This window comes from Panulirus ornatus, chromosome 26 (assembly GCF_036320965.1).
Source record: "Panulirus ornatus isolate Po-2019 chromosome 26, ASM3632096v1, whole genome shotgun sequence".
Taxonomy (NCBI): domain Eukaryota; kingdom Metazoa; phylum Arthropoda; class Malacostraca; order Decapoda; family Palinuridae; genus Panulirus; species Panulirus ornatus.
Genome location: NC_092249.1, coordinates 3,508,354 through 3,529,113, shown reverse-complemented (window position 1 = coordinate 3,529,113; position 20,760 = coordinate 3,508,354). Strand labels below are relative to the sequence as shown.

Genomic DNA, 20,760 nt, shown 5'->3' with positions numbered 1-20,760 from the left:
TATATGAATCATTTGTCGATCAACATTACAAGCGCGGTAAACCATCTGTGTTAACTTTTCGCTATTTCGCTTTATAGTTTTTGGTAAAGAAAAAGTCGAATCGTTTTTCTTTATTGTCTTTTCTCACTAAACTGGTTCCGTCACTCGCATTACCGGGTCCTTAAAACCAGTTTAAGGGTTTTATTAGACTTTATCTTTATTATTTCGTAAAGAAAACTGGATTCGACGATACGACCCTTGGGTTTAACGGCCTGGGTCAGGTCAAACCCCATCACCAGGGTCGTCATACGCAAGAGGGTCGTACCCACCGTTGCTCTAAGGTTGTATGGACTACGAACACTGCGTTAAGAACAGAGGCCCCGACTAACGCATTCACGACCGAATTGCGTACATTATGAAACAACGGATGGAGAACTGCCGGCCACAAAATTACGAACGGACGAGTCAAGGACACGGTGAAAGGATGAACGAATTACGAACGTTACGAAAAAACGGACGCACGGATCATGGACATTACGTTCAGACAGACGGTCGACAAGCCACGTACAGACACCAAAGTAATTGGTAATATTAGCGTTTCGCTTTCCGGGTCTCCACCAAATTATACCAGAAAATACTATAATTCAATAATTATTTCTATTTATGAAGTGCCCTTTCTTTACGCATGAAAATGGATTGTGTTCCATTATATATATATATATATATATATATATATATATATATATATATATATATATATATATATATATATATATTGGAAAGGATCACAGTTTTGCGCGTGATCAACTGACTGTTATATTTCTCTCTTGTGTCTCCCCTGATGATGTGATTATTACACGAAAGTGCACTTGGGAACTTTTCGTGTTTCATTTTCCCCGTGGACTCATAAGAATATATATATATATATATATATATATATATATATATATATATATATATATATATATATATATCACATGTGCCAAGAAATGGCCTCATTACCCTCTATCCACACTAGTTGTCATTTACATATGCCTCAGTTCAACCCCATGACAGTAAGTCGTCCCTTGTATACCACGTCGATCCAATTCGCTCTATCCCTTGCCTTGCACGCCTCACACCCTCTTTACAACTTCGGTTAGATACTTGACTCTACATCTAATCGTCACTTGCTAAAAGATAATCTGAACACTTGAATTACAACTTTGAAAAGGATAATGTAACTTAGTCATTGTTCAATAAAGAAAACACTATAATTTGCTTATACACCCACTACCGTAAATATCAAAAACACGCTGCCTCTCTATCACTGACCAAACGGCAATAAAACTAACCATCACCAATTAGAAAAACTCATTACAGCTCTCTCTCTCTCTCTCTCTCTCTCTCTCTCTCTCTCTCTCTCTCTCTCTCTCTCTCTCTCTCTCTTTCACAGAACACACCATGCCAATTTACAATTCTCTCCATCACTCACTCACGACTTGCCTTTAAAAAAAAAGAAAAGAAAAAACCTAGAAAATATACGAAAATACAGAGAAGGAGAGAGAGAGAGAGAGAGAGAGAGAGAGAGAGAGAGAGAGAGAGAGAGAGAGAGAGAGAGAGAGACCGGGTGATATATATATATAAAAAAAAAAACCCAACCTCCCTTCCCCTCCTCGCTCTATCGTCACTTAACCAAAGCACTACTTCCATAAAATCAATGAATGAGACTTTATCACTGTCTGTTCCCCTGCCAAGCATTAAGTTTTCACCATGTTCACAGTCTGGTCTCTGACATGGCTATCACCACCACTGCCTACATACTGTACGTCATGGATCCGAACTTTATATATATATTCATATATATATATATATATATATATATATATATATATATATATATATATTTTTTTTTTTTTTTTTTTTTTTTTTATACTTTGTCGCTGTCTCCCGCGTTTGCGAGGTAGCGCAAGGAAACAGACGAAAGAAATGGCCCAACCCCCCCCATATATATATATATATATATATATATATATATATATATATATATATATATATATATATATATATATAAAAATATATATATATATATATATATATATATATATATATATATATATATATATATATATATATATATAAAAGACAGACGGTTAACGAAAATGACTTGTGGAAGTGGGTATTCCTTTTTCTTTTTTTTTTTTGACTGGGTTAAACTGATCCATTTCAGTGTGGAAAATGAGGGTGTATGATGTTACGTCATGCGGTGTGGTGTGTCTGACTGAACCACGACTGAAGCGCTGGTGAGGGAGGTATATATATGTTGACTTGAGGTAGACATGAAACGATAGATTAATAGACATGTTAGACTGGTAGAAAGATAGATTAATAGACAGGTTAGACTGGTAGAAAGACAGACACAGAAGATGGACCAAGCAGACACATAGACAGATATAGATAGATAGATACATACATACATACATACGACCCTTAAGAAGAAGGTCACAGGAGAGGCCATCAGTATTCAAGGGTCGTACCGCTGTGCTCAAGGGTCGTGCCGTCGTGCTCAAGGGTCATACCATCGTGTTCAAGGGTCGTATCGTCGTGCTAAAGGGTCGTACCGTCGCGCTCAAGGGTCGTAACATCATGTTCAAGGGTCGTATCGTCGTGTTCAAGGGTCGTACCGTCGCGCTCAAGGGTAGTAACATCATGTTCAAGGGTCGTACCGTCGTGTTCAAGGGTCATAACGTCGTGTTCAAGGGTCATAACGTCGTGTTCAAGGGTCATACCGTCGTGTTCAAGGGTCATACTGTCGTGGTCAAGGGTCGTAACGTCGCGTTCAAGAGTTGTACCGTCGTGTTCAAGGATCGAATTCAACAGTGTATAAAACCCCATCTTTGTGGACTTCAATTCCTTGAAGCGACACTGGAGAAACCATATACGCCGGTAAACTCATAAGTACATAAGTACACATTCAGTAACACAGGTGTGTCTCCGTGCAACACTTGAATCCACTTATATTCCACTTAGAAATACTTAACACTTAAAATACCGTCTACCCCCACGCCTGGGTCGCTCCGAGGCCAATAATTACAGTCGAATTAACGTTCGGCTTCAACAAAAAGGTCGACAATTCGTTTACAATTTTGATATATTACCCTTAGCCTTACCCCTCTCTCTCCCCCGCCCACTCCTCCCTTCACGGCGCCTGATTGGCGGGTTGTGGAGATGTGGGCGGGGCTCTGTGACGTTTCATCCTCATCAGCCTATCAGGGGACGCACTTCACGCCGCTGAGGAGGTAACGAAAATGTTATAAAGAAGCCAATAGACGGAGCAGCATATAATTACTGCTGTCACGAGGTTTCCGCTCTCTCTCTCTCTCTCTCTCTCTCTCTCTCTCTCTCTCTCTCTCTCTCTCTCTCTCTCTCTGTGCTGGTGGGGTCTAGCGCACCTCTCTCTCTCTCTCTCTCTCTCTGTGCTGGTGGGGTCTAGCGCACCTCTCTCTCTCTCTCTCTCTCTGTGCTGGTGGGGTCTAGCGCACCTCTCTCTCTCTCTCTCTCTCTCTCTCTCTCTCTCTCTCTCTCTCTCTCTCTCTCTCTCTCTCTCTCTCTCTCTGTGCTGGTGGGGTCTAGCGTACCTCTCTCTCTCTCTCTCTCTCTCTCTCTCTCTCTCTCTCTCTCTCTCTCTCTCTGTGCTGGTGGGGTCTAGCGTACCTCTCTCTCTCTCTCTCTCTCTCTCTCTCTCTCTCTCTCTCTCTCTCTCTCTGTGCTGGTGGGGTCTAGCGTACCTCTCTCTCTCTCTCTCTCTCTCTCTCTCTCTCTCTCTCTCTCTCTCTCTGTGCTGGTGGGGTCTAGCGCACCTCTCTCTCTCTCTCTCTCTCTCTCTCTCTCTCTCTCTCCCCTGACGTAGAAGCTGAGCGGATCCGGTGCGTGTATTGGGCAAATATCATCATAATGATAATCGATTGAGCCAATCAATCGATCGGCCAGGTGTTACATGCGGTCAGTTTGGGATGGTCCGGGTGTTAGAAATGTCCGGTGATAGATCGACGTGTTAGATATGTCCGGTGATGGATGATCCCGGTGTTAGAAGTGTCCGGTAATGGATGATCCGGGTGTTAGAAGTGTCCGGTAATGGATGATCCGGGTGTTAGAAATGTCCGGTGATGGTTGATCCGGATGATGGATGATCCGGATGATGGATGACCGGATGATGGATGATCCGGGTGTTAGAAATGTCCAGTGATGGATGATCCGGGTGTTAGAAATATCCGGTGATGGTTGATCCGGATGATGGATGATCCGGATGATGGATGACCGGATGATGGATGATCCGGGTGATGTGGTGGATTAATGACAATCATCAGAAGGTGCGGATGTAACGATGGTTAACTGATTAATCATTTGAGTCTGAGGCAAAAACTAATTACCTGATCGAATGACGAAGGATATCAGAAGACTGATTAGGCACCAGATTAATCGTCCAATCAGTAAAATAGGTCATTAACCAATCTGATCAACAAGATTAACATATTGACAAAGAGGCCGATTGGTCAAACAGTATGAATATCAACTGGTCTGCTTGATCGGTCTGGCTTTCGACTGTTGGGCTAATTAATCACTAATTAATCACCACAAAGCTCAACTGATTTACTAATCTACTGGTCTGGTGTTGGCTTGGTTCGTAAGACAGCTTTGTGATCCTTGAGGACGACAGTTCGGTCCTCGAGCACGACCCTTTGACCCCAGCCATGAGGATAAAGCCAGAGGGTCGTCCTGTCGTGTTAAAGGGTCGTATCGCCGTGCTCAAGGATCGAACCGTCGTGCTCAAGAGGTCGAACCGTCGTGCTCAAGAGGTGGTACCGTCGAGCTAAGCGGTCGTACCGTCGTGCTCAAGGATCTTACCGTCGTGCTCAAGGATCGAACCGTCGTGCTCAAGTATCGCACCGTCGTGCTCAAGGATCGAACCGTCGTGCTCAAGTATCGCACCGTCGCGCTCTAGGGTCGTACCGTCGTGCTAAGCGGTCGAAACGTCTCACTCAAGGATCGTACCGTCGTGCTCAAAAGGCCGTGTCGTCGTGTTCAAGGACCGAACCGTCGTCGTGTTCAATACTAAGCCAGTGTCTCCTGCAGGCGTGTGTAGTGGCCTTGAAAGAGGGGGCGAGAGCAGGTGGTGGGGGGGTGCTGGCGTGGCCTTGTTGGTCTTGTTTAGGGGGGGAGGACGAGGAGGTGGCTCGACCGCGGTAACTGGGTGGGTGGCTGGCTTGGCGGCTGACTGGATGGCTTGGCTGGGTGGCTTGTGTGGGCCCCAGTGCAGTGGGATAATGCGCGGGCCCGCTGGCCCGACTCGCGTCGCCAGACGACTTTGAAGGTATTGCAAAAGGTATCTCTCTCTCTCTCTCTCTCTAGGCGTCATACACTGACACTTGAGAGAGAGAGAGAGAGAGAGAGAAAGAGAGAGAGAGAGAGGCTATGGCGCTGGTCTTCAGTCGTCAGCGAATGTCAAGTGCTAGCTTCAGATAACACTTGAGACTGAGAAATAAAAGAAAATTTTACATATTCTTCTCGTGGAAATCATCAGACACCACTGTTATCCTAACGAGGCCTATCGCAATACGTAGACGTAGTTCGATGAACGTGAACACTCACGCTGTTCTTTGGGGGATTCTAATACAAACGCTGTATATAAAAGTCAGTCTATCAAACAGATGTCATTAGCGAGGTAATCTATATTCTGTCAATGGCGGCAGAAGCGAGGATTTGAAGGAGGTTGGAAGAAGAAGAAGAAGGCATTACGAGATGAAGATACGATGTTGGAGATTGTCCATCGGCGAGCCTCCAACACCAACAGAATGAATCCCCACCACCACCTAAACCTTCCAAGGTCTTCCCCCGAACCCACCCCTTCCGACACCCTATGCGACACGCTCAAATCACCCTCAAAATCGTACGATCGAAACCCGTCGTGAACGCAGACGTATCGCAACGCTACGACTTGTCGTGAGGAACGGGGCCCCAAAAGAGTGAAGTTGGACGATAATTCAATGGTGTTTCGATACGATCGAATCGCTTCCACGTAGCAATGACCACCAGACACCCCAATTGGGATATGGACAGAAATAATCCCCTCCCTCCCTCCCTTCTCCCTCCCTCCCTTCTCCCCCAGGAATCCCGCCTCCCTGTAACAAGGCTGGCAGGGGTTAGATGAAGAGGAGGGGTTGGGTTGGATGGCTCTTGGTGCTAACCTTCATCAAAGCCTCCCAGTCATCACTACAAAAACCTGACTGTTTCTCATGCACAAGATACCATCAAGACATAAGAGATGGGAGGTAATTTCTACCCATAGAATAGGAACTGTAGAATCACTGAATATGTTGTTAACTGTGTCAGTGCAGGGATCTATTTTAATATAGCCGCTACTCTTAGGGAGTCTATAAAAAGATAGATGCTATTCTAAGGGAGTCTATAAAAATACATGTTACTCTTGGGGAGTCTATAAAAAGATAGATGCTCTTCTAAGGGAGTCTATAAAAAGATAGATGCTATTCTAAGGGAGTCTATAAAAATAGATGCTACTCTTAGTGAGTCTATAAAAAGATAGATGCTATTCTAAGGGAGTCTATAAAAATAGATGCTACTCTTAGGGAGTCTATAAAAAGATAGATGCTATTCTAAGGGAGTCTATAAAATAGACGCTATTCTAAGGGAGTCTATAAAAATAGATGCTACTCTTAGTGAGTCTATAAAAAGATAGATGCTATTCTAAGTAAGTCTATAAGAAAAATTGATGCTATTCTGAGGGAGTCTATAAAATAGACGCTATTCTAAGGGAGTCTATAAAAAGATAGATGCTATTCTAAGGGAGTCTATAAAAAGATAGATGCTATTCTAAGGGAGTCTATAAAAAGATAGATGCTATTCTAAGGGAGTCTATAAAAAGATAGATGCTATTCTAAGGGAGTCTATAAAAATAGATGCTACTCTTAGTGAGTCTATAAAAAGATAGATGCTATTCTAAGGGAGTCTATAAAAATAGATGCTACTCTTAGGGAGTCTATAAAAAGATAGATGCTATTCTAAGGGAGTCTATAAAAATAGATGCTACTCTTAGTGAGTCTATAAAAAGATAGATGCTATTCTAAGGGAGTCTATAAAAAGATAGATGCTATTCTAAGGGAGTCTATAAAAATAGATGCTACTCTTAGTGAGTCTATAAAAAGATAGATGCTATTCTAAGGGAGTCTATAAAAAGATAGATGCTATTCTAAGGGAGTCTATAAAAAGATAGATGCTATTCTAAGGGAGTCTATAAAAATAGATGCTACTCTTAGTGAGTCTATAAAAAGATAGATGCTATTCTAAGGGAGTCTATAAAAATAGATGCTACTCTTAGTGAGTCTATAAAAAGATAGATGCTATTCTAAGGGAGTCTATAAAAAGATAGATGCTATTCTAAGGGAGTCTATAAAAATAGATGCTACTCTTAGTGAGTCTATAAAAAGATAGATGCTATTCTAAGGGAGTCTATAAAAAGATAGATGCTATTCTAAGGGAGTCTATAAAAAGATAGATGCTATTCTAAGGGAGTCTATAAAAAGATAGATGCTATTCTAAGGGAGTCTATAAAAAGATAGATGCTATTCTAAGGGAGTCTATAAAAATAGATGCTACTCTTAGTGAGTCTATAAAAAGATAGATGCTATTCTAAGGGAGTCTATAAAAAGATAGATGCTATTCTAAGGGAGTCTATAAAAAGATAGATGCTATTCTAAGGGAGTCTATAAAAAGATAGATGCTATTCTAAGGGAGTCTATAAAAAGATAGATGCTATTCTAAGGGAGTCTATAAAAAGATAGATGCTATTCTAAGGGAGTCTATAAAAAGATAGATGCTATTCTAAGGGAGTCTATAAAAAGATAGATGCTATTCTAAGGGAGTCTATAAAAAGATAGATGCTATTCTAAGGGAGTCTATAAAAATAGATGCTACTCTTAGTGAGTCTATAAAAAGATAGATGCTATTCTAAGGGAGTCTATAAAAAGATAGATGCTATTCTAAGGGAGTCTATAAAAAGATAGATGCTATTCTAAGGGAGTCTATAAAAATAGATGCTACTCTTAGTGAGTCTATAAAAAGATAGATGCTATTCTAAGGGAGTCTATAAAAATAGATGCTACTCTTAGTGAGTCTATAAAAAGATAGATGCTATTCTAAGGGAGTCTATAAAAATAGATGCTACTCTTAGTGAGTCTATAAAAAGATAGATGCTATTCTAAGGGAGTCTATAAAAAGATAGATGCTATTCTAAGGGAGTCTATAAAAAGATAGATGCTATTCTAAGGGAGTCTATAAAAAGATAGATGCTATTCTAAGGGAGTCTATAAAAATAGATGCTACTCTTAGTGAGTCTATAAAAAGATAGATGCTATTCTAAGGGAGTCTATAAAAAGATAGATGCTATTCTAAGGGAGTCTATAAAAAGATAGATGCTATTCTAAGGGAGTCTATAAAAAGATAGATGCTATTCTAAGGGAGTCTATAAAAAGATAGATGCTATTCTAAGGGAGTCTATAAAAAGATAGATGCTATTCTAAGGGAGTCTATAAAAATAGATGCTACTCTTAGTGAGTCTATAAAAAGATAGATGCTATTCTAAGGGAGTCTATAAAAAGATAGATGCTATTCTAAGGGAGTCTATAAAAATAGATGCTACTCTTAGTGAGTCTATAAAAAGATAGATGCTATTCTAAGGGAGTCTATAAAAATAGATGCTACTCTTAGTGAGTCTATAAAAAGATAGATGCTATTCTAAGGGAGTCTATAAAAATAGATGCTACTCTTAGTGAGTCTATAAAAAGATAGATGCTATTCTAAGGGAGTCTATAAAAAGATAGATGCTATTCTAAGGGAGTCTATAAAAATAGATGCTACTCTTAGTGAGTCTATAAAAAGATAGATGCTATTCTAAGGGAGTCTATAAAAATAGATGCTACTCTTAGTGAGTCTATAAAAAGATAGATGCTATTCTAAGGGAGTCTATAAAAAGATAGATGCTATTCTAAGGGAGTCTATAAAAAGATAGATGCTATTCTAAGGGAGTCTATAAAAAGATAGATGCTATTCTAAGGGAGTCTATAAAAAGATAGATGCTATTCTAAGGGAGTCTATAAAAAGATAGATGCTATTCTAAGGGAGTCTATAAAAATAGATGCTACTCTTAGTGAGTCTATAAAAAGATAGATGCTATTCTAAGGGAGTCTATAAAAAGATAGATGCTATTCTAAGGGAGTCTATAAAAATAGATGCTACTCTTAGTGAGTCTATAAAAAGATAGATGCTATTCTAAGGGAGTCTATAAAAAGATAGATGCTATTCTAAGGGAGTCTATAAAAAGATAGATGCTATTCTAAGGGAGTCTATAAAAAGATAGATGCTATTCTAAGGGAGTCTATAAAAAGATAGATGCTATTCTAAGGGAGTCTATAAAAAGATAGATGCTATTCTAAGGGAGTCTATAAAAAAAAAAAATAGAAACACATATCACAGATATCCAGCGGTACAGTTTAAAAAGTTGATGACGCTTTGAATATTTCGAAGGCAAGCTTGTAGCGTGTACGCAATCCTAGTTACTTGCCACTTACATGTTTCCGCCACCACCACACACACACACACACACACACTTTCTTTTTTTTTTAGTGAAAAAAAAACTCTATTGAAACCAGAAAGAGAAAGTCGTTCAGCAAAATAAATCGCGCACCGACAGATAAAACTAAAGGTAAAAAAAATAAATAAAATAACCTACGCGACATCATCATCACCCCCTCTTCCTCAAAAAATAAAAAAATGAAAAAAAAAAAATATCCAAGGGGAAGGAAAAAAAATATATATGAGAATATCCCACTAAAAGAAATCAAAGATCAAGGAGAGGGAGGGGGGGCCAGATCTCGACGCAAACCCGACGTACACTTCAGAGAACATGTCCTCAGTGATCAAACAAAAGGGCCTCGAGCTGTGTGATCCACCACCTTTCGAGAGCAATTATTCTCGCCTCTATACATACCCGTTTGGACAAATCCTTGATTACACACACCGCGATTCCTGGGACTCAAAAGCCTTTTCCTCTCCCTCCCCACCTCCCATCTCCTCTCCCTCCCTCCCACCTCCACTTCCCATCTTTTATAGCTTTTACAGAAATAGGGAGGCGGGTGTGAATGTTAATGACATCCGCGGGCTGTCGGAGACTCAAGCACCATCTCTCGTGGACTTCACTGGAGGGCCTTGTTGAAGGGGTGCCTGGCGAGAGAGAGAGAGAGAGGGCCTTCTCCACCTCCACCAATCGAAGCTTGAGGATCTCTCTCTCTCTCTCTCTCTCTCTCTCTCTCTCTCTCTCTCTCTCTCTCTCTCTCTCTCTCTCCCGGAGGGCGGAACAGGAGTTGGTGGTGGTGGTGGGTGGGTATCTACCTGATGGTACAGAGGTGAGTGGAGCTCAATATAGTAAAGGTGTGTGTGTGTGTGTGTGTGTGTGTGTGTGTGTGTGTGTGTGTGTGTGTGTGTGTGTGTGTGTGTGTGTGGATGAGTCGAGAGGTGGAGGAGGTTAGGGGGATATAGCTGTGGGAGGAGAGGTTGAGGACGTGGAGGTACCCGAAGCTACGGAGCTATGTCCCTGAGGGAGGCGAGAGCGTCCAGCTACTGACTGGTAAGCGAAGAGGTGACGATACGCGGCCATAAGTATGGTAAGGGATGAATGGATGGACAGAAGCCACTGCGTTCGTCCAGTGTGGCCTCTGCCTCCCCTGTGTTCGTCCAGTGTTGCCTCTGTCTCCCGTGTTCGTCCAGTGTTGCCTCTGTCTCTCCTGTGTTCGTCCAGTGTTGCCTCTGTCTCTCCTGTGTTCGTCCAGTGTTGCCTCTGTCTCTCCTGTGTTCGTCCAGCGTGGCCTCTGTCTCTCCTGTGTTCGTCCAGCGTGGCCTCTGTCTCTCCTGTGTTCGTCCAGTGTGGCCTCTGTCTCTCCTGTGTTCGTCCAGCGTGGCCTCTGTCTCCCCTAAGTTCGTCCAGAAGTGTAATGGGAGGTAAAACAAATATGTATCTGCAGCTTCGAGGCTGCACTCCACACAGGAGCTGGGAAATGAGGCTTCCTTCTGGAGTAAAGAGGGTTCTCAACACGTGTACTTCTTTCTGTCCTTTACGATGACAAGGCCTCGCCAGAAACACTAGACCAAAACATAACAAATGCAATTATGGAATTTCCCCTACAACACACAGAAGTGAATTACATTTCATCAGTATATTCACAAATCATTCACGTCTGAATTGGGTTGAAGACCTCATACAATCAAAATGAGACTATTAGGTCGTTGGGTAGTTAGTGCTTTCTAAGTAAATAAGTGTCATTAGTGATGGGCCAACTTCATGGCCTTTGACAGTGTATGGCATTGCACTTTCTGATCCATTTACCTTAAATTCTGACTTAAACAATCAGTTTGATTAAGCTATGTTGAGTTTAATGTCTATCGGGATTAATTTTTGCGTACTTTATCTATCACAAATTAGGATCCTGCCGTAACAAAGATCACACAACTCTGTGTTACATGACTGGTAACATCATCTGAGCGTCACGTACGTAACACTGCCTGTGTAACAAGATTGGTAAAGTCACTTCAAAATTTCATGGTAACGAGGCTTGTGTAGCATGCTGTAAAGTCACATCAGCGTCACACCGTAACGCTGCCTGTGTCACAACACAGGCAGCGTCACACTCACAACACCACTGGTAACACCACTCTAGCGTTACAATGGTAATGTCACCTCAGCGTCACACTCGTAACACTACACGTCACACCACAGGTAACATCATACTCGTAACAGAACTGATACAGTCACCTTAGCGTCCAAATGGTAACGCTACCCTACGTCACAACACTGGTAAACGTCACAACGGTAACAAAACTAGTAACGTTACTTCAGCGTGACACTGTTAACGGCGCCTGTGAAAAATCTGAGCCACTTGAACCTCAATTGTGAAGTGTCGCCTGGCAATTGAGGCAGGAGCGTGTTATACCCCGAAGTAATATAAAAGCCAGAGTCCCTGGGCTAGTCTACCACCACATGGGCCTTGTGGAAGGAGGTGGTTTTGCCCCTAACTCTAGCGTAAGGGGTCAAGTGCATCCACAAGACCGCCTTTCACGCTAAAATTCCTGTCAACAGATGGGCATTCTAACCCTGGCCTCGGGAGGCCCTTGGGGCATTCAAGATCCAACCCCCATCGACTCGAAAGGTCGTTGTTCTTAGTATATGCAGGTCCCAATGAGGCCTTCGTGAACGCCGCTGGGGGGGGGGGGGGGGTGTGCGCGCCCCTCCCCCCCAGCTCATAGACCCAACTCCTTCAAGTAATTAGTGGTTGGGAGTGAGGGGGCGGCGGGCGTGTGGGGCCCCGGCCAGCAAAACAGGTGTGAAACAGGTGACTGAATTACATGAAAAGATTCAAGATGGCGGGTTAAACTCGAAGCCGCGCCTCTCCCCCCACGCCCAAACCCTTCGCCAGCGCGCGCTCCACGCCTCCCTCAGACGTCCCTCGCCCGCGTGAAATCCCAATTGAACTACATTCTTCACGAAGAGCTGGTAATGAGGTCTACTTCAACCTTTCAAGTGATTAAACCATCGTTAATATTACGCCCTCCGTTTTCTTTTTTTTTTTTTTTTTCAAGAGTCTATTTCTTCATTTTTTCGAGGGCAAAATCAGCTTGGTTTGAGCCTGGTTGTTACATTTAAGTTGGCCATCTGGAGGAAGGAAGCGTAGAGGTTCTGATTATACGCCTTGTTGGCCTTCTACAGAAAGCGGGCGTATAGGCACCGCTTACGCCTTGTTGGTCTTCTACAGAAAGCGGGCGTATAGGCACAGCTTACGCCTTGTTGGTCTTCTAGAGAAAGCGGGCGTATAGGCACAGCTTACGCCTTGTTGGTCTTCTAGAGAAAGCGGGCGTATAGGTACAACTTACGCCTTGTTGGCCTTCTAGAGAAAGCGGGGCGTATAGGCACAGCTTACGCCTTGTTGGCCTTCTAGAGAAAAGGAGGCGTATACGCACAGGTAAGAGAGGGAAACTTAATACTAAACTGGGTTAAGAGAGGCAGAGGGACACAACGCAAACGCAAGGACAGGAAAGAGAAATGGGTACGGAGGTGTGAAAGGTCCTAGAGAGAGAGAGAGAGAGAGAGAGAGAGAGAGAGAGAGAGAGAGAGAGAGAGAGAGAGAGAGAGAGAGAGAGAGAGAGAGAGAAAGGGGGGTTAGTTACAGGAGAAGGGAAACAGGTGTTGTTACACTGTGAGGAAATTACTTGATGTAACTGCCTGTTAGCGAGGGGTGGGAGAAACACGACACAGTTTGCCTTTTCAAGTGAGAGAGAGAGAGAGAGAGCGAGAGAGAGCGGATGTCTACCCATCTACACACGCCAGTGTTTTAAGGAAAACGTTGTGCTTGCATCCGGGAATAAGCTACATGTGAACAATCATTGTTCTTAACGAAAGCACAGGACATACATAACGTAAATATGTATGTGTATACAATCTGGAGGATCATGCACACGAAGAATACATATTGCTCCCTCAAAGTCATTCAGTATTTTTCAGTATTCAAATACAGGTGCTTTAGAGGTCGCTGTAATGTATATGAAACTCAACATGTAAAACTATATATATGTATGTATATCTTTCTTCTTTCTTTCATACTATTCGCCATTTCCCGCATTAGCGAGGTAGCGTTAAGAACAGAGGACTGGGCCTTTGAGGGAATATCCTCACCTGGCCCCCTTCTCTGTTCCTTCTTTGAGAAAAAAAAAATAAATGAGAGGGGAGGATTTCCAGCCCCCCGCTCCCTCCCCTTTTAGTCACCTTCTACGACACGCAGGGAATACGTGGGAAATATTCTTTCTCCCCTATCCCCAGGGATAATATGTATATATATAGTATTATACTATCGCTATAATTATCACAACAATCAAAGCCAATTTTTCGTCTGTTCCTAGCACTCCCTCGCTAATGCGGCAATGATTGAAAAAAAACTGTACAGGTAATACATTCATCATCATAATAATAATAATAATAATAATGATAATAATAAATGCTATTATTGTCAATTACTAACATTATCATTATTAACTAATATCATTATTTTTCTTCTTTATCTATTATTATCATTATTTGCTACTATTATTATCATTCTCATCATCATTATTATCATTATTATCATTATTCCAGTGTTTATTCAATTCTGATTTTCTTCAGCTAATTCTAAATTTCTTTCTTCACATTTTTCAACTCACTTTTCGTTACTGTATAAACCGCTGAACTTTGATGCTAACAGAGTTTAGGATTAGCCCTTCCACTGTGATTAGGCGGAAAATTCTATAAGAATAATTCTTTCAATCCATTTCCTAAAAATTCTTAATTTCCTCTTCAGTGAATCGCGCCACCAAAGCGTGGCTACCGTGTCATAAAAAGTTAATAAAGTATCAATACTTTTCAAAATGCTGAAGACACCGACTGCTGTGTGTGTGTGTGTGTGTGTGTGTGTGTGTGTGTGTGTGTGTGTGTGTGTGTGTGAGAGAGAGAGAGAGTGTGTGTGTGTGTGTGTATACATGATACGACAAAGTCCTCACACGCATACTTACACAGTTACATACACACACACAGACACACACACACACACTCACACACACAGACACTCACACACACACACACACACACACACCAGAATTAAGATAAATCAAAGTGAGAGGTTAGAAGTCATAAATATGACCAACGTAGTGTTCATGAAATGTTTAACGCTGATCACAAACCAGTACGTTCGTAAAACTAGTTTGATGACGCAGTCAACAATTCCTGGAATGACCAAAGAGATGTGACAGCCAAAAGGTATATTAGGAAATTAAGCAAGAAACTTGTTGTGGAAATGATGAAGAGAAATGAGTTTCAAAATAGTATGGACATGAATGGAGGAAAGTATATGGTGAAATGGTCATTTTTGACAACGTACGTAAATTTAAGATATTGTACGGTTGTGGAGAAAATTCAAAGAGATGGGAGGCCTCCATGAGTGTACAACTCCGTGTGTTGTACACACACACACACACACACACACACACACACAAATAGGTACACATGAATATGTACATATGTAAAGCACGAAGTGTTAATGGTACTGCATAGTTTCTGAGTACAACGGTACGACTTGGGCACGACGGTACGACTTGGGCACGATGGTACGACCCTTGAGCACGACGGTACGACGCTTGAGCACGACGGTACGATCCTTGAGCACGACGGTACGATCCTTGAGCACGACGGTACGATCCTTGAGCACGACGGTACGACGCTTGAGCACGACGGTACGATCCTTGAGCACGACGGTACGACGCTTGAGCACGACGGTACGATCCTTGACTACGACGGTGCGACGCTTGAGCACGACGGTACGACCCTTGAGCACGACAACACGGGTTCTGGCCTCAACATCCTTGACCTTAAGGGTCATATCAAAGGTCAGAACCACACGCCATGCTCCGGGAGTACAACGTCATGCTCCAGGGTTATACGCCGTGGCCGTGCTCAAAAGGTGGGGTTCGAACACTTGATTGAACCTGTAAAGAAATGCCCTCCACCCTGAGCCACGCAGCCAATACCTGAGGTTCCACACGGATACGACCTTTTTGTCGCGTCGTAAAAAACAGATCCTCTATGTAATAATCTCATTCCCATCCTCGCAAGATGTGCGAGTGTGTGCGAGTGTGTGTGTGTGTGTGTGTGTGTGTGTGTGTGTGTGATTGTGTGCGCGTATGAACGCTGTTTCTTTTTATCTTTTCTGTGTATATGGGTGTGTGCAAACACATATATATGTGTGTTTATATCTCTAATTTCCAAGTGTATACTCTTACCTACACGTATTTTCCGTATTTGTGTTTTCGATCCTTGCGTATGAGCGTCTGCGTTGTGTATTCACACGTTCGTTTGTCTGTATGCGTCGAAACACAATGTATATATATATATGCAAGTCATATTCCACTGCTTTTTTCTCAACTTCTTCATAACTCCTTTTCAATATGCTCCACACAGGGAGCCGAGACTGGAGCAACCGCACAGAAATCGCCACCATTTCTCTCATCAAACCCTTCAACAGCTCAATGCCTCCATTTTGTCTCGTGGTGTGCAGGCCAAAAAATGTCCCTCACACCGCAAACAGAACAAGACTTCCCACTACGATCCATTGTATTTACGTCTTGATTTCTATCACTACATCCACAAACCCTGTGACCTCCCAACACTGTCTCCTGTACTCTCAACCATTTCCTAATTTCTCTATTCCACTATGTCATTACCAAGGGGTCACACCAACGCTTATTTTCTGTCACTGTGTGCATGGTTGTTGAAAGTATTTCCGGGCAAATTGTCTTCTAAATCATTAGATATATGTATCAATTGTACATTTGGACATAAAGACGTCAAAAATTGAATTCATCTCCATTGTCTCAAGTTTGAGAATGTGGTTGTGACAGCAATGGAGAAAATGTATCAGACAGATTATTATACCAGAAACATACATTTGACAGCACCAAAGAAAATATACCTAAGGAACTATAACAAAATATAACAACATACTTTTGACAGCATCGTAGGCAGTATATCAAAGGAACTATGATATCATAATATAACAACATACTTTTGACAGCATCGTAAGCAGTATATCAAAGGAACTATGATAAAATATAACAATATACTTTTGACAGCATCGTAAGCAGTATATCAAAGGAACTATGATATCAAAATATAACAATATACTTTTGACAGCATCGTAAGCAGTATATCAAAGGAACTATGATATCAAAATATAACAATATACTTTTGACAGCATCGTAAGCAGTATATCAAAGGAACTATGACATCAAAATATAACAATATACTTTTGACAGCATCATAAGCAGTATATCAAAGGAACTATGATATCAAGACCAGCATATACAAAATATATACCAGAAAAAAGAACTATGGGTCTAGAAGTGAGCATATGTTATACCAACTCCGTCCACATTTTATATATATATATATATATATATATATATATATATATATATATATATATATATATATATATATATATATATACCACAGCAATGCACAATGTAACATAGATCTATCAGCGATGTAAGCTCTATCTATCGCCAGTATTTTACTGTCCGCAAAACTCAAAAGCCACTAGACTGAATGCAATGGCGAAATATTAACTTGCACTACAAGCACCTGAAAATCAACTTACAAGTACCACTTGAGCCTAATTGCGAAGCAGGTGTCTTAGTCTCAAAAAATCGACTCCACGGAAAATCACTGGTATATAATTCTGGTACGGGTTTACAGCAATCTCATTTCAATCAAGAGTTTTAAACCGCTTGGGTTAGTGCATGTTTGTGAAGCCACTATCTACCATCTCCGTAAAAATAACCCGAATGCCACATGATGATAATTATAGAAACCGTGGTCCGGCTTCAAAATAAAAAATTGTACTTCGTAAGGAATCACACATGTCTAATTCTACACTGGGGTAGCGAGGATTTAGGAGGTACGGGAGGAGAAGAAGTGGGCCTTCGTCTTGCCTCCGATCAGCTGACTGCAATGCGCGCCAAAATTGATGTTCTTAGAATGTTTACGAGTTCCTAAGGTGCCAGCTCACAATTTATTCATGTAATCTTAAAACGCCTTGCGTCGCCTCTTAATGGACGAGTATTATATTTTCCTTTTCCTGCATATCATATTTAACAAATTATTCTACACTCACGCGATAACGAAGTCAAGATACGGTAATGAAACGTAATGCAGCGTTAATATTATTGCGTTGGTCATTACCGCATTTGGTAGGAAACTCTCAAATAATCCTTTTCGAATTGTACACAAAATTATAAGTCTTAGAACTGCAGGTGGGAAGGGATGCGTGTCCCGTACAGTCAACCACAGATAATTCGACTCTTAAGTTCCTTTTACGAACAGCAAAAAAAAAACAAAAAAAAACACGTTGAGGATTTCATGTACATTCTCCACTCGTTCGGACGCAGTTACGCAACAGCCACCCGATCGTCCCGTCTAGCCGAGGCCAAGGTATAAACGGGTTCCACATAGGCGAGGGTCGCTGTAACATTCAGAGGCGGGACAGCCGCCCACGAGTTATTGCTCTCTCTGAAAATGTTTGCTCGAGACTTGCGAGATACGTGTTCTCCAGGACAGGACCCGGTCGCCAAAATCTCATAACACATATATGCTTTCTCACTCCCTTCGGGACGGGATAACAGACGCTCCATAACGTACACACTAGCCAAGAAGGTGGTGGTTCCTCCTCATCATCAAAAATATATATATAAATGATTCCCGAACGTTTAAGTGTCATCCCTAAACGGAAGACTTTAAGCGACGGTCACTTTAGATTATCGTAATATTCCAGTCACTTTATCCAGCCGTAAATATACCGATGACTTTACTCCTTCTCTTCTCTTTTTTTCCGACAAAGTTAACCTTGGATGATGGTGAAGTCATACAGCATATATCAGCCTCTCCCAGTATTGTCCAGGGAGTGGGTACGTATCAGATTATTATTGTGTTCATCATTATACTATTAAATACAAACTACTGAAACATTTATATGCTATGTAGTACACCATCCTATATTGAAGGTCTGGGCTAGCGTGTGTGTATATATATATATATATATATATATATATATATATATATATATATATATATATATATATATATAAAGTAGCATAAACGCTAATTCGTTAGATACACAAAGAATAGCCTATGAATTACCAAAACCCAAATGAAACTAAAGAATAATATATATATATATATATATATATATATATATATATATATATATATATATATATATATATATATATATCAGTGTGAGTGTAAAAATTCAGAATTTCCCAAACACTGTCCACAACTAAAAGGGAAATCTGATAGATCTAAATATGAGAGCATAAACACAAAAATAAATCCACAAAGGCTTAGGAGAAGCGAGAGCGTCGGCGAGTGGCCAAATATAAGTAAAATGTACAGATGATCTCGTATGCAGTTGTAGAGCAGGGTAGGAAAGAATGTGCAGTGGTGGTCGGGTGTATCGTGAATATTGGAGGCTCTGTACGCCAGCAGGCGGACGGGGACACCGACAGCTTTCCTCCCTCCTGTATCCCCGCCATGCCACTTTCCAGCCATCCCTCCGCATCACTCGCAACTTGCATCCATCTCTCTCTTTCCCCCATGTCCCCAGCCCGGTATACTGTCTCTTGGACAGGCGAGTATACTCGTCTAGCCAGGACGGTATACCAACCTGGAAAGGTTTTTCTCTCTTTTCCCCATATCACCGAACTAAGTATACCTCTCGAAGTCAGGTGATTATAACAGCCTAGCAGGGAAGACATACCATGCTGAAAAGGTTTGAGTTCAAGACCCACAAAAAGGATTTAACTCCCGAAGACTTCACCTCGTTAACCTCGTGCCACCACACTCAATATGCAGGCAATATATCGCTCCACCCCAGGGAAGGTACTTACCAAGCTCTTGTCCAACCTCGGTGTAACACAAAAGCCTCCCCCAGCACACACACCCCACACCACACCTCTCTCTCTCTACCACCAAGTACTCACCAAGCCGTCCACCTCTGGGTCGTTCATTAGGAAGGGTTTGCGATCACGTTCTTGGTGCTGCACGAACGCTTGAATGTCCAAGTTGAAGGAGTCGCTGCTCACGGAGTCCGCACTCTGCGTCGCTAGCTCACACTTCTCGAAAAGCAGAGCCAGCAGCGGGAAGAGTGGGTGCCTGAAGACAGTAAACCAAGGTAATTCCATATTCACAAACTGGCGTTATAGAGAAAAGCTTAAAAATACATGTATACCTTTCTAGTTGTAACCCACCTCTACTCGAAGGAGATTACTACGTGTATTTTTCCTAATCAAGAATAGAAATTGAAGATGAACATTTCCAAAATAATCATATACTCAGAGGCAAAGATATGGATAGCATAAAATAATCAGTCATTAAGAAATGCCAGTGCTTCAACGTGTGACATGAATCTTGTTTGGGAAGCTGAAATAAACCTATCAAAAACTTCTGGTTATTCACCAAGGAACATTTACGACAGTATGATGACCAATATATATATATATAAAGAAAGAAATTATAAATAGAAACTTTCTCCCCGTTTTCTAGTCATAGTCCAGACTCTTAAGACGGCAGTAGAGTGCCGAATGAAAGGACGACGAATACTAACCACAGGATTCAACTCCATCCTCCAGCAGGTGAAGGGGAAAACCTTTGTGGGGGATCACGTGATGAACTTAATGACCTTAGCTGAGGCGCGGCTGACAAAGGTATTTTAAGTGTCAGCGGGAGAGAAACTACACCACGCTTAAGCTGTCAGTAAGTTGACACCAACGATACATTCATAATAACTGCAAATGTGTATTAAAGATTCCATCGATAAACAAATGATTAGCGTACGATAAAACATTCTCGATTGGAAGAGAAGTGGTTTCTGGTATGATTTTTAAGGGAGGAATATCTTCCAGTGGGGAATGATATGAGATAAGAGTTATCTCCAAACGTCGTTCAGGTTATGAGAGAGATGCTTCTTTTATCTCTCGAGAGACTTTAAAGTTTCAACTCCCTCACACAGTGAAGGAGCCAGATAACAACATCTAGAAACGGAACACTTAAGAATTTCCGATCACAACTGAACAAATCTTTTAAAACTTTATCAAAAAAGACAT

General features: G+C 41.6%; 1 protein-coding gene across 7 annotated transcripts in view; it reads right to left on the bottom strand.

Annotated features, from left to right (window-relative positions):
• The window catches only part of LOC139757403 (homeobox protein PKNOX1-like), a 546,893-nt gene that overhangs the window by 115,751 nt on the left and 410,382 nt on the right, over positions 1-20,760 (bottom strand). For all 7 annotated transcript variants that reach the window (XM_071677848.1, XM_071677851.1, XM_071677846.1 and 4 more), the window contains one exon: positions 19,639-19,810. In XM_071677848.1, the coding sequence (XP_071533949.1) occupies positions 19,639-19,810 (172 nt within the window). The remainder of the gene's footprint in view (positions 1-19,638; positions 19,811-20,760) is intronic.